The sequence below is a fragment of the Capronia epimyces genome, assembly GCF_000585565.1.
Source record: "Capronia epimyces CBS 606.96 chromosome Unknown aczIQ-supercont1.3, whole genome shotgun sequence".
Classification (NCBI taxonomy): Eukaryota; Fungi; Ascomycota; class Eurotiomycetes; order Chaetothyriales; family Herpotrichiellaceae; genus Capronia; species Capronia epimyces.
The window spans coordinates 1,703,069-1,719,489 of NW_006912906.1; the positions used below are offsets into that span (position 1 = coordinate 1,703,069).

A 16,421-nucleotide genomic window follows, 5' to 3' on the forward strand; every position below is an offset into this window, starting at 1 on the left:
TACATACCATGTGGTAGATAGTAGATCACAGATTGCTGGTCCTGGCAGAACTCACGCCTCGCTGGCATTGTTGAAAGGCTGATCTGGCACCGGCGGCGAGGAAATTCGGCTCCTGGCCGGTGAGCAAGAACCTGAAGCCCATCTCTACCTTGCGTCTGGAGGAGGCTTCGGTGCCAGCCACAGTGCCAATGACGACGTGGTGTTTCTTGCCAGCCTCGAGAATCGTCTGCAACGCCTCGATGTAGGCAGGCTCTTCGCCATCGCCGCCGGGCAGTCCCATGGATTGGCGGAGGTCGTAGGGCCCGACGAAACAAGCCGTCACGCCGGGGACTTTCAAGATGGCCTCGGCGTTCTGCACGCCCTGAAGGGACTCGATCATGGGAACGATGGCCAGGTCCTTCGCCCGCTCTCTCAGATACTTGGGCACGTCGGACGCCGGGTCGATGTCTGCGTAGGGTGCCAGGAAGGGCCCGAAGCTGCGCTGGCCTCGCGGCGGATAGACGGCTCGCTGGATGATGTCCTCGCATTCTCGCGCGCTCGTCACCATGGGAATGATGACCCCGGCGGCCCCCGAGTCCAACGCCCACTTGATCCATTCGACCCCGTGCGATGGAGCGCGGATGATGGGCACACATTGTCCAGCCGATGCCGCCACCACCGCCTGCACCAGGCTCGACGCTTCCCGCGCAGAGACCGGCGCATGTTCCATGTCGATGAGCACCCAGTCAAAGCCCGCCCGCGCCGTGATCTGCGCGCAGAGCGTGTTTCCAATCGTCACGGCCGCTCCGATCACCGTCTCTTTCTCCTGCAGGAGACCTGAGAATGATCGCAGCCCAAGTCCAGCTGCTGCCGGTCTGCTGGCCGTCTGCCTTTTCTCCGATTAGCATTAGCATACTAAAACCCTCCAGAGAGGCAAGGTAATGTACGATACCGATAACCGCGCAGGATCGGGAGAAGTAGAAGTCTGATCAAAGGCCAAGAAGCGACTTACCCTTCAGTAGAGTACATGGGTGATGGCGCCTAGTAGATGGTCGACAGTGAGTGTGGACGTTCATGCACGCAAGAAGGCAGTCCGGGCAATCGCGAGAAGTTGAGGCTCGATACGACAGTGCTAAATTCTCTCTGTTTTGGCCTACTGTATCTGTATCTTTCCCATTCCGCTCATCTATTGGACGCATTCGATTCTGAAATGTGAAAGGACGTACCAAGCGATTGTCACCATCTGGACTCCTCCTCCTCCTACGGACGTACCTGGTAGATGCTGCACACTATCCACCAGCGAGCGGTATTGTCGCACAAAAGGCATAAAGATATTGGACGGCCCGGATGAGGGGAGGAGCAGGAGGCGGAACGGGCGAGAGTAGCTGCACAATGGACAATGGACAATTCCGACAATTCCTGGTCCAGCCTGAAGAGTTCCGCTCCACCACTCAGAGATGCCTGCTCACTTCTCACTTTGCTCCCTGCGGAACCTGTACGAGGACGAGCAACAGGGATCGGACCCTACAGTATGTACTGTACTGTACCAACATCCACCATCCCCCGCCACTCCACGGCCATCCAAGTTGTCTGCGGGGTCCCCAACATTCAGTACAGCAGGCGTTGGCAAGCTTGCACCACGTCATCCAGTGTGGCCAACTCAAGTCGAGTTGATCATTATGGAATCTGGAGCCTTGTCCCTACAGTGATCCTCCGAATAGCTTGAGACAGAGAAAGAGAAAGAAGGAGGAATCTACCAGATATCATGGTGTCGGGCTCGAACGCAGTCAGGGCCCGCGACAAGTATACTTCCCGGGCATGTAACGAATGCCAGCGCCGAAAGAGAAGATGCAGTGGCGACCCCTCCAAGGTCTGCCGGAATTGTCGCCAATGGGCCACTGAATGTGTCTTCTCAGAAACACGACCACGACGGGGGCCCAACAACTTGAACCTGCATCTCAACGCCGCAGCTGCAAGAGACAAAGCGACTCCCGAAAGGCTCAGGCCTGGCAACACCGCAAGGCGGGAAGAAAGTACCAACCATATTGGCCACCACCGTCATGAGCTAGAAAGAACGACGACGCAGGCTCAAGACGAGTCGCCCAAGGCTCAGGAGGCATTCCCATCCCCATCCCCATCGCCGTGCTCCCCCGGGGGAAATCATCGTGGTCAAAGTCAAACCCCTCTCAGCACCATCGACATCGACACCAACGAGCTGTCGTCTCGGCGGGAAAGCGTGTTTGAGCGCAACACCAACTTCATGACCGGGACCGCCTTCTTCCAGCAGATCGACCTCCTCGATCTGTCGGTGACACGCACACAAGGAACCAGACCCGGAACCACACCCACAAAGGTCGGGGGCGGGCTCGGTGTCGCTTCCAATGCCAATTCCCATTCCCTTTCCATCTTGGGCCAGACCAGCACCATGGTGTCCGACATCTATCGGGACATCGACCAGACCGTCGAGCAGGCGCGAGGCGAAGATGCCAGCAAGATCCAGCAAGCTCTGGACATCTTCTTCGCCAACGTGCAGCCGCATTATCCGTGCATGAACGAAGCCCATCTGCGGGGGCAGTTTTCGGCCTTCATGGCGCACGACTCGAACCAGCTGAGCAAGAACGGCGCAGTGCAAGTGGCGGCGTTCCTCAGCTTCATCATGGCAGTGGTCAGCATCCTGTCCGACGCCTCGACCCCGACCCCGAACCCGACCTCGACCTCGACTTCCATCTCGACCCTCAGCCAGGACGAACAGCTGCCCGGCTGGAGGGAATTTTGCCGCGGCGAGAAGCTCCTGAGTCACGCCAGCTGGCTGGAGAAGGCCAACATGGTGACGGTGCAGACGCTGGTGGTCAAGACGCTGTACTTCATGTACGTGGGCCTGCTCAGCTCGGCCTACGACACCATGGGCACGACGGTGCGCGTGTGCTTCCAGCTGGGCCTGCACAACGAGCCTTCGTGGGGCGAAGACTGCTCGTTCTACGACCGGACATACCGGCAGCGACTGTTCTGGTCGGTCTTCTGCCTTAACCACAATGCCGCGCAGACCCGCGGCATCCCCGACCTTCTTCGCCCGTCGGACTTCAACGTCGGACTGCCCAAGTGCGTCAACGACCGGATGTTATACCCACACTGTCCGGCTTCCTTACCGGAGATGCCTGCCCTATCCCCGGTGCCCTACCTGCTAGAGACGATCAAGTTGACCAGTCTGTCGTCGCAGGTGTGGGAGGCCATGTTCGGTGCGCGCGCCCAGAAGCCCGTCAGCCAGGACTTTATTGCTGCCATGGACGACAAGATCCTTGCATTGGCGCGAGACATCCCGTCGTCGCTGCGTTGGCCGCCGCCAAACCCGACATCGTCGTCGCCGTCGCCGTCGTCAGCCCAACAGAGCTACTATGGGCCAACGGCGCCGCTCCCGTTCATCCTCCAACAAGGCTTCATCCTCCATTTACGCATCCTGTACCTGCGAATGCTGCTGCGGCGGGAGGAGATGATCAATCTCACGTACGGAGAACAGGCGGCACGACTGTGCATAGATGTCACCGCCGAAGTCGTGGCGGCCGTCGAGGCCTCGTACCCGTCTCAACGCTCCAATCGCTGCACACGTCACGCGTATCTGCACCACCTCACCGGCGCCATCGTGCCTATGATCTGCATCGTCATCAGACAAACCAACGGAGAAGACCTGACTCGGCCGGCCACCAATCTCCTGACCAAGTGCTTGAAGATCCTCGAGTCGTTCTCTCAGAGGTCATTCCTGGCCCGGCGGGTTTTACAGCAGCTGCGACGACCTATCCAAGTGGCGCGAGATATCATCGACTCTCGGGGGCTTATGAGTACGTGTACGTGGTCTGGTGCAGCGGCGGCGTCAGCGTCAGAGTCAGCATCAGCGGTAGTGGCAGCGGCAGCGGCAAACACTGCAACTACAACTACAACTACAACATCATCGGCTGGTCCAGCCCCCTGCGCGCCCTGGAATGGTGGCAGCATAAGCAACGGTAACGGTAACAGTAACAATCATGTTGAGTGGGATCTTTCTCTGCCCAGTATCTATCAAGATCCGTTTCAAGATGTCTTGTCGAAGCCTCCAGTCTCGGAACCCACTAGCACTGCCACATGTGGTATGGCATTCCTGTTGGATGATGCCAGCCTAGATCTTTGGAATAGTTTCAACTGGTCGGCATGATGGACTGTAAGTATGTCCATGCAGCGGGTGCTGGTGCTGGTGCAGGTTACCAATAGATAGTAGTATGTTATAGTTACGTACATGCTATCATACATACTCAACCTGTCATTGCAGATTCAGTTCTGCTCTTGCTTCTGCTTCTGCTTCTGCTTTGGATTTATTGGCATCCTCCTTCTCAATTCAGTCATCTCATTTATGTTATGAGGGCTAAACGTTCAGAACTAGCAGTCAACTACTATACTATATGTCAAACTTAGGCACTAACTACCTATAGGCATTCCCAGCCTTGCCCCTTGCCCTTTGACCAGAAGGCTGGTATAGGCATCTCTACGTATATAGTCTGGGCTTCCCCCATACCCCTTTGATAGCCAACATAGTATATTTTAACCTTTGATACTGTAGTGGTACTATAATGGTGCTGGTAGTGGTAGTATACTGGTACTTGTTCCGACTGCAAGATCCGACTTTGTCCTTTCGGCATCCTTTATCCTTCTGCTCCACTTCATGGCGTCAGCCTCTGGTCGCCGGGGACCTTCTGGTCCTGTGGGCTTCACTTCATGGCGACAGCCTCAGATCACCAGGGACCTTTCGGTTCGTGAAAGCCCACGGCACTCCGATGGTATGCTTCACTTCAAGGCGACAGTCTCAGGTCGCCGGGGACCTTTCTGTCCGTGAACCCCCACGGCACTCCAATAGTATGCTTTGGATCCGTGACGAGGGTATGTTCGTCCTGCATCAACAACGGAATGTTCTTGGCCTCGAGGTGGCGACGGACCTTTGACAGGTCGGCGACTTTCCACGTGAGAGCATGGTAGGTGTCGAAGGCGAAGGGGGCATTGAACCTCAAATCCCTGGCGGCGAACGAGCCCGCCCTCGTCGGCACGGCGACCTCGTAGACGCCGTCGCCAAGGGCGATATAAGTGCTATCCGTCTCGAGAAGCTCATTGCACCCCTGGTGGATGACGCGGCCGTGCAGGATCCCGACGAGGAAATTAAGCGCCTTGGCCGGGTTCGACGAGAGGATGGTGTGATGCGAGCAGAACTCCAGCGAGAGCGGGTCGTCCGCCGACACGGGCGGCAGCGTCCATTCCGGATCGACGCGCGGGTGAGGAGGGCCGGTCGCGGCTCGCGCATAGATCTGGTACCGCAGCCCCGTGGTCTCGGGCAGGGTGAAGAACAGCGTGGCGGGCTTGAACCCCGTCACAGGCGGCCGGTTGGGACTCCCCAGCCGGTTCGCCTGGTCGGTGCTGCGGATCCCGTTGGCCACGCACGCCTTGTACAGCTCGTCGGCGCCGTCGACTGCCAGCCCGAAGCCGGATAGGTGGCCGTGGCCCGGCGCGTCCACGGATTCAAATGTCTGCCGTCCTTCCACTACGTACTTGAGAGGGTCGATGCAGTCGAACATGACCTCGCGGATCATGGTCAGGATCGAATAGTCGCGCGGGTATGTTGGACACTCCTCGCGAGGCGGGAGGTTGGCCTCCACTGGCACGCTCGTCACGTTGAAGACTTCTCGGAAGAATTTGGAGCATGCTTCAAGATCGGAAACTAGGTGCGTCGGATGCCACATGTATCGCACTTTGTATGCCATGACGGTAGGTTGGGTTAGGTCGGTTAGGTAAGGTGAGGTCGGGTTAGGTTAGGTTGGTGAGGTGAGGCTATGCTTCGATGCTGTGGTTTTTTCTTCTTCTTTTCTTTTATAACACCAGTACTTAATGTATATAGTCTGTTAGGTAAGGCTACCCTTCGATGCTGTAGGGGGGTTTTTAGAACACACCAGTACTTAATGTATATATAGTGTACTGGAAGGATGGCGTGGACACAAAGCGTGCTTGTCGGCTTTCAGGACGAAGGCTGGGATGAGGAGGACGACGAGGATGACGAAGAACGTCTTTCAGGACTGTACTGTATATTGTTTTTCTTCTTCTTCGGGTGGAAATGGGAATGGGAATAGAAATAGAATTTACTATATCTAAGGTACATAGGTAGTAGGTTCTGGGACATCGGGGCCCTGGTGTGTTACTGTACTATGTATACTGTACAAGCCTGAGCCGGAGATGCTCCTGGCCTAAGCCTTAAGCCCACGCAAGTCAAGACATCCGCCGGGGTGTGATACAGTACAGTACCATGTCTGTACATACCTACCTTGGGTACACTATATTCCGCCGCCTCTACGAAGCCGAAGCCGCCTCAGTTCCACTTCCACTTCCATCTCCACTTCATTTCCACCTCTATTTCCACCTCTATTTTCCACTTCCACTTCCGCTTTCCACCGACTGCATCCCCATGGGCAATACATCAAACTTGTCATCCAGTCAACGGGCGGTACTATAGTAATAGTAGTATATCAATTGGCGGAAAGAGGGTTGTGACTTGAACCCACCCTTTCTTACTTATCGTTGTGACTTATAGTGACCATCAAGTCAGACAGTGGTTGGATGAGCTGCTGGCGGACGTTGATGTGGATGTGGATATCTGGACCACGGCATCCCATCCTATGGTGATAGTGACGGCGATCAACATACAACATATATATCATATCATATATCATATATCATACGACTAGAAGAGGCTACGACGGAGGTTTATGTTCAAGGACATACACATACAGCCCTACCAAGTACAGTACATATAAGCAGACAGTACAGTCTACCTCTACGTCTACGTCTATGTCTACCTCTCCCTCTTTCTCTCCCTCTCCCTCTCCCCTATGTTTGAGATGAATTCGTGCAAACCCTTCAGCTGGGAAGAGGTGCAAACCCACAACCATCGGGAATCATGTTGGGTCGTCATCCACGGGGTCGTCTATGACCTGTCGGACTTTCTGGACAAGCATCCAGGTGGCGCGACATCGATATTACGATATGCAGGCCAGGTAAGGAACTTATCTCCCCCCCTACCGCCCCTCCCCGCCGGAGACACCTATGTAGGTCTCAGATATCCCAGAAGGCCGTCTGTCTATGTTTGAGGTGCCAGATATCTCAGAATGCTCTCTGTCTATGTTTAAAGTGCCAGATATCCCAAAAGGCTGTCTGTATGTTTCCAAGCATCATGAACACTGACTGAACTGCCTGAGCAGGATGCCACACAAGAGTATGACGCCATTCATCCACCTCACACAATTGAAAAGGGGCTGTCTCGAGGTACAGTGACTACGATGTCCTGCAGAAGTAGATATCTGCTCAACCCATTCCAGTCCCCTGGTTAATGATAGCTATGTGCTTTAGACAAACACCTTGGGCGAATTGATGTCGAGCAGGGCAATTCGGATTCCGTCGTAGCCGTGGCTACCGATGAGCGCAGAAAGGAAAAGGGCATCGTAAGCGGTACACCTACACCGACACCGACATTTACACCCACATCTCCAGGTTCTATTACTATGCCTATGCCTACGCCTATGCCCACGCCTATGTCCACGCCTACATCTACGCCTATTGAAGCCTGTCTGAACTTGAATGACCTGGCATCGGCGGCAAAAGAGGTCCTCTCGGAGCGCGCATGGGTGTATTACTCGTCGGCGGCGCAAGATAGCCTTACACTGTCACACAACCTGGACGACTGGAAGCGCGTGCGGTTTCGGCCGCGGATCATGAGGAACGTACAGAAGGTCAGCACGGCGCGGACTATCCTGGGCTTTCAGAGTAATCTCCCGTTTTTCATGGCGCCGTGTGCCCTCGCCAGGCTGGGACATCCGGATGGAGAACTGTGTCTTGCTCGAGGGGCGGCTCGAGCCAACATCCCATACTGTGTGAGCAACTCGTCGTCCGTCTCGCACGAGGGCCTTGCTGCATGTCTCGGGACGGCAACCACCACCACCACCACCACCGGAGCAGGAGGGGGTAGTGGTGTTGGTAGTGATGGTGGTAGTGGTGGTGGTTATGGTGGTGATGGTAGTGGTGGTGGTGGCTGTCTCTTTTTCCAACTGTACGTAAAGAGATCAAAGAAGGAGACCATCCAGAATATCCGCCGCGCTCGAGACCTGGGGTACAAGGCACTCGTCGTCACCGTGGACACGAACGTGGTTGGCATCCGAGAGGACGACGAGCGACTCAAAATCCGGGAGGCGGAGGCGCTGAAGTTGAAGCGTGGCCAACCTGGACAGTTACACCACACTACTACTGACATGTCCGTTGCCGGTTCCGCTTCCGTTTCCAAGGGAAGGCTGGTCCGGGCACCTCATTCATCCACCCTGAACTGGGAAGACTTGCACTGGATCAAGGCAGCGTGGCAGAACGCCGGCCCCATCTGTCTCAAAGGAATCTTGACCGCCGAAGACGTCAAAATCGCCTGCGACCTGGGCATCGACGCCGTGTACCTGAGCAACCATGGCGGGAGGCAACTGGACTCGGCGCCGTCGGCATTGGTGGCGCTGATGGAGATCCGACGATTCTGTCCCGAAGTGCTCACCAAGTGTCACATCCTGCTTGACGGCGGCGTGCGTCGCGGCTCCGATATTCTTAAGGCTCTGTGTCTCGGCGCGGCGGGTGTAGGCTTGGGCCGTCCTTTTATGTATGCTCTTAGTGCATACGGTACTCAAGGGGTACATAAGGCAATTGAAAGTAAGTCAGTCCATCAGATACAGGTCAGGAACTTTACTGCCCTTCCCTTCTCGTCTCTTCCCTACCCTTTCTATTCTCTTCCCGTCTCTTCCCTCCCCTTCCCTCCCCTTCCCTCCCCTTCCCTCCCCTTCCCTACCCTTTCCATTCTCTTTCTATTCTATTCCCTTCCATTCCTTGGGGAATTTAGGATCCTGGACCCTAAACCCTAGACCCTAAACCTTGCTAACTTAAAGTACGCCTTTAAAGTGCTGACTGACGAAATCGAGACGACGATGCGGCTCTTGGGCGTCACGAGTCTGGATGAACTAGGTCCGCACTTGGTCAACACCGGTGAACTGGAGATGCTGATGGGTCGAAATGTGCATGTCTCAGAGCCTCGTGAGACCGGGACCAGCACCAGATCGAGGCTGTAGATAGATCCAGGATACTTTTTATCTATATGTCCTAAATGTCGTACATTATACATTATACCCTAATGTCGTACGTTATACGTACCTATGTATGGACGTCTCTATACATCTATGAGACAGGAGGGTGAAGTCACTTTGCCCTAGGTTGGTCTTCTGTTCTGCTCCGTCTCTCGCCTTCCTCTTCCTCCAATTCGACAGCTGAATTAGCGTACACTGTATCGAATCATTGCGAAAAGTACATAACGTGTATATACTGTAGGTATATGGCACGGTGCAAATGATTGCATGCAGTGCTGGTTGACTCTCGCTTTAGTATGTACTATGTACCGTGCCTGTGAGAGACGTGTCAAAGGTTGAAATGTTCCATGTTCTCTATCAAAGGGATATGCGGGAGTCCAGGCTATATAGGTGTGCCTATACCAGCCTTCTGGTTAAAGAACAAGGCTGGGAATGCCTGAGTTAGTGCCCAAGTTTGACATATCTGACCTGACCTGACCTGATCTTAAGGGGCGAGGGCAGCTGAACCTGAATTGAACCTGAAGCTGACGCTCTCATTCATTGTCATTTGCAGGATGATTGGGATGTTGGTACCGATCTACCCTCAGGCCTGCTTGCTTCCTTCTTCCATTTCAAGTTCCTGCACAATGCCCTCTTTGGACATGTCCCCTTCCTCGTCCGTGGCGTCTTCCAAGTGCAGCACGACCTCGTCGCCGAAAAGAGCGTTGATGTCTTCAATCGACTTACCCCGGGTCTCAGGGTAGAAGAAGTAGAGGCAAAAGACAAAGACGAAGGTGCAGCAGATGTTGATCAAGGTAAACTTCCAGCCGATGTGGTCCATTGCAATGGGAGCGGCGACAAGAAGGATGATCCCCGACAACATCCAACCGGCCATGCCCAAAGTTTGACCCTGGGCGCGCAGGTGACTGGGCCAGATCTCGGACAGATAGACAAACTGGGTGGCATCGACGCAGCCGGCCCAAAAGACGATCATGAGGAAGATGAAGAAGATGGATGCCCGTTGGCCGGCTCGGTTACTGGTGCCCAGGTACTCGGCCTGCAATGCCGTGTTGAAACAGAGACACACCAGGATGGCGATGGCCCCGATCAGGAGCAGGGTCCGTCTTCCGACTCGGTCGACATACAGCGCGGTGAAGGAGTTGCCCGGCAGGGAGATGGTGACCCAGAGGGCTTGGAGCAGCAACGGGAGAGATCCGGTCATGCCGAGCGACGAGTAGACCAACACCCCGTAGGTGCCCACCACGGTCAGTCCCATCCACTGACAACCCCACAGGAGGCCGAATGCGAGGTAGCACCGCTTTCGATTCGACGCGGTTCGGAAGATGTAGAAGGATCCGATCTGCTGCTGGACTCGCGTGTCGTGTAACATCTGCTTGGACATTTGGATGTACTCGCGTCTCGCGAAGGAGTCATTTATGTCGGTCTTGCTGTGATGCAGCCGGCGGGTGATTGCGAGGGCTTCGCCGTGCCGGTCTTTTTGAAGCAGCCAGCGAGGCGACTCCGGCAGGAGCGGCGAGAAGAGCAGCATGACCAAGGCCGGCGCGGCTTGAAACGCGAGCGGGAAGCGCCATGGAAACGTGGACGAGGGGTCCTTCTGGCCCGCATAGTATGTGGCGAAATTGATCCAGCCGGACAGCATGTAGCCCAGGGCAAACATGACGCCGGTCATGGAGACCATGAAGCCTCGAGATTGCGGCGTCGAGATCTCCGCCTGGTACATGGGGATCGTGGTCCAGAGCGCTCCCATGCCGAGACCGGCGACAAACCGGCCGCCCAGGAGCATGCTTCGGTTGGTGGCGCCGCCTTGCAGCGCTCCGCCCAGCGTCAACACCACCGCGCCAACCTGACACGCCAGTCGTCTCCCGAGAATGTCGGCCGCCCAGGCGTTGAAGAGCACTCCGGCAAATCCGCCCGCGAGCAAGCAGCCCGTGCATGCGGCAATGTAGTTGGACGTCTGCGCATACCCTGGAGCGGTCGCATCGCCCACCAGATCCATCGAGACGTAGAAACTCGCCTGGCCCAGAGCACCACTGATGGACGACAGCGCGTACGAGACCGACGTGGTGCCCAGGGCCATTAGCATGACAATGGCCCAATTATAAAGCGAGATGGAGGGGAGAATCTTGCCCATGTTGAAGCTGGATGAGATGGGAATGGGATCAGGAAATGCAGCTGAAGTCGATAGAGAGTACTACAGTATGGATGTATGTATACACATCACTCTCGGAGAGGGAGGCCGGGGGATTGTACCAACCAACCTACGAGCTGGCAGTACCTGTTGATATCTGGGTCTGGGTCCGAAGCTGGTAGTACTTGTTGATATCTGGGTCTGGGTCCGAGGCTTGCTTATAAGTAACAGTAGGATGTATGTACAGTGTACAGTGTACAGGTATGTACGGAGTACAGCCTCATTTAAAAGTCCTCCCTCCCCCCCTCCTCCTCTTCCTCGTACCCCAACTTAAAGTGCAGCTCACTGCCACTCATTTGGCTTTTTTATTTCCTATTTCCTAAAGCTTGTGAATTCCGTCGCGAACTGACCCCAACCCCGACTTTTATTCCGCCTTGTTTCCACTATTCCGCCCATAGCCTCGGGCTCGCTTAGCCGTCGCTCGTCAACGATTGGACTTTCCCCGCCAATATAATTCCGGGCGGGGCCTGGGGTACTTCTATACGGAGGACATGATGATTGAATGATACGTAGTACCTATATACTGACCAGGCACTTATATAGAGCGTACAGGTATTATTGCGAACTTGGAAACTTTGAATTAAGTTATTGAATAATCTAGAGTCACTCAGGGGTCTATCTAGGGTTCTGGGGTTCTGATTTTTATTTGGTCAGGGTAGACTCCGCTGATGTATCTGTAGCTTACCATATATGCATTACGGAGTAGAGAGCAGAGAGCAGAGAGCAGACATAGAGAACCCTTATAAGCACTGAGACAAACCCAACCCTGCTGGAAAAATCAAAATCATAGTACAGATATCCCACCGCAGGTGGACCAGTGCATAGTGGACTAGGCATAGCCATGCTGTCTAAACTCCTCCTCCTGCCAATCCCAAAGTTTCTTGGCCATCTCTACCTCCTGACTTCTTTTTTCCCCCGCATCCAATTTTCCAATGGGAGTATAGAAGCCGCCGTTTTGCACGTCCTCTCTCTTCCATGTCGAACACCAAAGTGTGTTGCATGCACCCATCTCCGGGGTCAATTTCCCGGCAAGAGCGTCGAAGAACTTTTGAAAGTAGGTGGTGAAGGAGTGGTTGGTCATCATGTGGTCGAGTAGGGGCGTCGCCACTCGTCCTGGGTGCACTGATGTCGACAGTATTTGAGGATATCGTCGGGCTAGTTCGCGGCCGTGAAGGACGTTTGCCATTTTCGATTGACCGTAGCGAACGTATGTGTGGAAGTCACTCATTGAAGTTCGCACTTGGTCGGGGAGAAACGTGCCTTTGGGCGCAAGCATGTAACCAGTGGAGGTGACATTGACTATTCTCACGTCCGAGAGTTCGGCAGTCTTGAGAAGCAGGGGAAGGAGAAGCTTCGTCAATAAAGCATGGCCCATGTGATTCGTGCCAAACTGGATTTCGTAGCCTTCCACGGTCTGCGCCGGAGGCAGGGCCATGACCCCAGCGTTGTTGATCAAAATGTCCAGCCGGTCGTTGGAAGCAATGACTTGATCGGCAGCTCGCTTGATGGAGGCAAACGAGGCGAGGTCGAGCTCCAAGAATTCGACCTTTGCCCCAGGCGCGGCCTCACGCACCGACGCCATTGCGTCGTCGTACTTGGCCTTTGAACGCGCCGCGAGGTAGATGCGACCGGCATTGTGTTTTGCCAGTGCCACAACAGTGGCCTTGCCGATTCCATTGTTTCCGCCGGTCACAATAATGACTTTGCCTGATAGGTCTGGAATGTCCTTGTCTGGCTGGAAGTTGTATTTGTTGTCTACGGGGTTTAGTATGCCCATGGTGAACTCGATGCCTTTCGAACCAGGAATTTGTTGTATGGCACGACATTGTGGTGGAATCCCTTCTTATATAGACTACCCGCACGAACCTCTCTCGTGACAGGAACGGAGGCTCTGTTGCCTGTGCCAGTCTCGAAAAGTATACAATTATCTTCCCAGGCCTGGCGGCGATTGGCTGGTTGAGCCCGAAGGCTAGATGGAGCCTTTCAGTCGGGCAATCATTGCTCCTGCTCATACGTTCGACCGAGCTGGTCCGGTCTGCACAGACAGTCTGGCTCACGATGATTGGCTGGATAATTGACGGGCCGCAGACTCGACCGTGCAGATTCACGGAAAGGGAGATCACCACCTAAGTGTATCCGTGCTCTGTAGTGTCTGATCGCAAGGCTGAAGCCGAGACTCCAGGTGGGCAGTTGCAAATTCACCTAGACACATGTACGGACAGAGCGCTCACCTTGTCTCTAAAATGGTCAGATTGCGGATCGATACGGCTTTCACCAACAGGCCATCTGGGAGACTTGCACACATCGACCACATTCTGACACTCTATTAGATAATTTGTTTCTACGCGTCGCTGGTTTACACCTGGTACTCTATGTCGAGCGAAGGAGAGTAACAAGAGGCATGTACAGAGTAGTTTCAGAGAATGAGAAGGTGCATACCTACGTTATCTGGCTTGCGAGGGGAGATACCAAAGATAGGGATAGATAGTTATAACTCCCTGGGAGTGCCAACTCGAGTTAGTCACTGAGCAGAACTACTACTAGTCGCAATTTAGGCGGCTTTTCCCACTCATCACTGGAGCTTTTCCTTGGCTAACTGGTCGAGTTTGTACCTAAATCCACACCTACTTAGCGTACTAACTGTTAGTGGTGCTAGTGCTTAAAACATGCCTCCTCTATTTGTCGCGTCGCGTCACGTCACACTGCATCTCCAACCTGTGAACAGTCAGTTGACTCGACGAACTCAGTTGACTGCTGGTCTCTCCACCGCTGGCATCCAACCCTATGCGATATCGGAGCCACTATGATTGCCCAAGCTCGGCGAGGATTATATGCAGAGACCTAACGCAAGCTACTCGAGAACATATCTGACCCGAGGCAATTATCGCGGCCAACCTCTGTTGCGCACGGTTGGAGGGACCAAGACTGGACCCTGGACCACAGCTCCCGCTTTCTTGGAAAAAGATATTAATAGGATCAGCCAAACCATGGCACCTCGAAGGCAGGCGCACGACGAGCTGGCCATCTACGCCCAGCCCTTAAGCAGCGATGATGAGGAATACAATACCTCGACAAAGCCCCCCGCAAGCCCTCCGAAAGAGCCTCAAGGCAAAATAACGAAGTCCTCTCGTCTCTCTCCCAAACGTCCGTTGACATCGGCTACTGCAGCCACCACGAGATCCAAGAGGAGGAAGATCAGAGACGAGCCCAACAGTCTTGATACCCTGATCGCACGACAAGACCCCGCCGTGCCAGATACGTTTTCCGAGTGGAACTCCTCGGGCTCTCAAAAAAGAAGGCTACAAAGAAGTTATGCAAATCGGAAGTTCTACCAGAAACCCGAGTCGCTGGAAAACGAGGCTGGACCGTCCATAGCTCAAGACGAGTTTGTCTCATACGAGGAGGTGACCAAACGTCGGGGTGGGCCCAAGCTAGAGCTCGATTTCATTCCGGTGGCTACACTGCCTGGCAAGGTAATGCCCAGGAAACCTGCCCCTTTGGAAACCAGACTCGACATTGTGGACATGCCCCGGAAAGAATCACCAAAGGAACGTGGATTTCAGCTACCCGACCTGCCCGATTTCAACTCTTCTGCGACCACGGCCAGCACCACCACCGGGCTTGAAGCTCCATCCATATTCGGAGATAGGCCTCCTAGCGACAGGCTGCATGATCGCAGGAGATCTGGCTCGACGTCGTCTTTGTCATCCGTGGATTCTATGTTTATCTTGGAGCATCAGGGCGAGCTACTGGATCAAGCCGGAGATTTAGCAGCGGCCGAACCTTCTGACCTCCGGTGTCCGGTGTGCCAGCAGAAGGTTTCAGATTCTGCATCTTTATACGTACCTGCCAAACTTCGCACACTGCCTTTCAAGAGGCAGCAGGACTTTTGTGCGCAGCATCAAGTTGTCGAAGCAAAAGAGCAGTGGCAGGACCGTGGTTATCCAGATATCAACTGGAAGGAATTCGAAGAGATCCGAATTCCGCGCAAGCTGCCCATCTTACAGGAAATCATCAATCGAAAGACAGCAAGCTTTTATCTGGAGCAGTTGGACAAGAAGATCAAAGCTGCCCGAGGGAACCGCAAAGCCGTGAAACTCTACCTCAACCAGGGCATTGTTGACGTTGCCAAACAAGGCTACTATGGCCCGAAAGGAGCACGGGTCATGGTCGGCGCCATCACGGCCGAACTCACAAGAAGCCTCAACATGGCTCTACGGTCTGACTCTGCCCTTCGAGCGGCCGGGGTGGGCGGCTACGTCAGTGCCGTACTGGTCCCGGAGTTGACGTCGCTGTTGGTCATGGAAGACATGGGACTGCAGAACAGTGAGGAAGCCAGGCGTGTTTTGGACAAGAGCAGCCGGATTGGCGCTCTGCTGAATCCCGACGATGACCACATTGAACGGGAGGATGATGAATGAACAAATTATGGGAATATCGTGCTGGTGCTGGATCAAGCGCTCCGATGTCCCTGTTGTTGTTGCCCCATTTGCTATTGCGGGAGAAGGACATGAATTGTCTCATGGGAAAAGCATCGAATCGTCTCATATGGGAAGCTCATGAATCGTCATATGGGAAAAGCATCGAAGGCGTCTCTGCTATGTTCGCCATAGGCCGAGGATGGCAATCTATCGATAGATACTATAATCAGATAATCGTCGTTGTGCGGACGAAGTGCTCTATAGATGTGTGTGTGTGTGTGTGTACTCCGTCCGTAGGTGTGTCCGCGTCGACCAGAAATGTCAGATACTAGTACTATAGGGACAGACCCGACACTATATACATAGGTTTACTACCTTAGGTGCTTGGTAATCACACAGTTCTTATAGAATCAATTACGAACTACTCCATACCTCGTACCATAACCTGAAGATACAGGCTTAGTGACACCCAGAACCCTCCCCATGTGTAAGACGACCAAGGGTGAAGGGACTAGTATTAGCATTACTAGCATTACTAGTATTACTCCATACTACATAGTCGTAGTCTTCGTCGTAGTCGTAGTCTTCGTCGTAGTCGTAGTCGTCGTCTAGTCGTAGTCGTAGTCGTCGTCTAGTCGTAGTCGTAGTCGTAGTCGTAGTCGT

At 54.2% G+C, this 16,421-nt stretch overlaps 7 protein-coding genes across 7 annotated transcripts; 3 read left to right on the top strand and 4 right to left on the bottom strand.

Annotated features, from left to right (window-relative positions):
* Positions 1–25: 25 nt before the first annotated feature.
* A1O3_03884 (uncharacterized protein) lies at positions 26–1,008 on the bottom strand (the record flags this gene model as incomplete). The annotated part of the gene is made up of 2 exons (XM_007734019.1): positions 26–869; positions 992–1,008. 2 exons carry the CDS (start codon positions 1,006–1,008, stop codon positions 26–28), a joined length of 861 nt encoding a protein of 286 aa, XP_007732209.1.
* A 736-nt stretch (positions 1,009–1,744) lies between these two features.
* Positions 1,745–4,162, top strand: A1O3_03885 (uncharacterized protein; the record flags this gene model as incomplete). The annotated part of the gene is made up of 1 exon (XM_007734020.1): positions 1,745–4,162. The coding sequence occupies one exon, from the start codon at positions 1,745–1,747 to the stop codon at positions 4,160–4,162; it is 2,418 nt and encodes an 805-aa protein (XP_007732210.1).
* A 631-nt stretch (positions 4,163–4,793) lies between these two features.
* A1O3_03886 (uncharacterized protein) lies at positions 4,794–5,753 on the bottom strand (the record flags this gene model as incomplete). The annotated part of the gene is made up of 1 exon (XM_007734021.1): positions 4,794–5,753. The coding sequence occupies one exon, from the start codon at positions 5,751–5,753 to the stop codon at positions 4,794–4,796; it is 960 nt and encodes a 319-aa protein (XP_007732211.1).
* A 1,128-nt stretch (positions 5,754–6,881) lies between these two features.
* A1O3_03887 (uncharacterized protein) lies at positions 6,882–9,134 on the top strand (the record flags this gene model as incomplete). The annotated part of the gene is made up of 4 exons (XM_007734022.1): positions 6,882–7,037; positions 7,242–7,305; positions 7,390–8,721; positions 8,968–9,134. 4 exons carry the CDS (start codon positions 6,882–6,884, stop codon positions 9,132–9,134), a joined length of 1,719 nt encoding a protein of 572 aa, XP_007732212.1.
* A 598-nt stretch (positions 9,135–9,732) lies between these two features.
* A1O3_03888 (uncharacterized protein) lies at positions 9,733–11,280 on the bottom strand (the record flags this gene model as incomplete). Its single annotated transcript, XM_007734023.1, has 1 exon — positions 9,733–11,280. One exon carries the CDS (start codon positions 11,278–11,280, stop codon positions 9,733–9,735), a length of 1,548 nt encoding a protein of 515 aa, XP_007732213.1.
* Positions 11,281–12,166: 886 nt separating this feature from the next.
* A1O3_03889 (uncharacterized protein) lies at positions 12,167–13,114 on the bottom strand (the record flags this gene model as incomplete). The annotated part of the gene is made up of 1 exon (XM_007734024.1): positions 12,167–13,114. One exon carries the CDS (start codon positions 13,112–13,114, stop codon positions 12,167–12,169), a length of 948 nt encoding a protein of 315 aa, XP_007732214.1.
* A 1,210-nt stretch (positions 13,115–14,324) lies between these two features.
* On the top strand, positions 14,325–15,758 carry A1O3_03890 (uncharacterized protein; the record flags this gene model as incomplete). The annotated part of the gene is made up of 1 exon (XM_007734025.1): positions 14,325–15,758. One exon carries the CDS (start codon positions 14,325–14,327, stop codon positions 15,756–15,758), a length of 1,434 nt encoding a protein of 477 aa, XP_007732215.1.
* Positions 15,759–16,421: the final 663 nt, after the last annotated feature.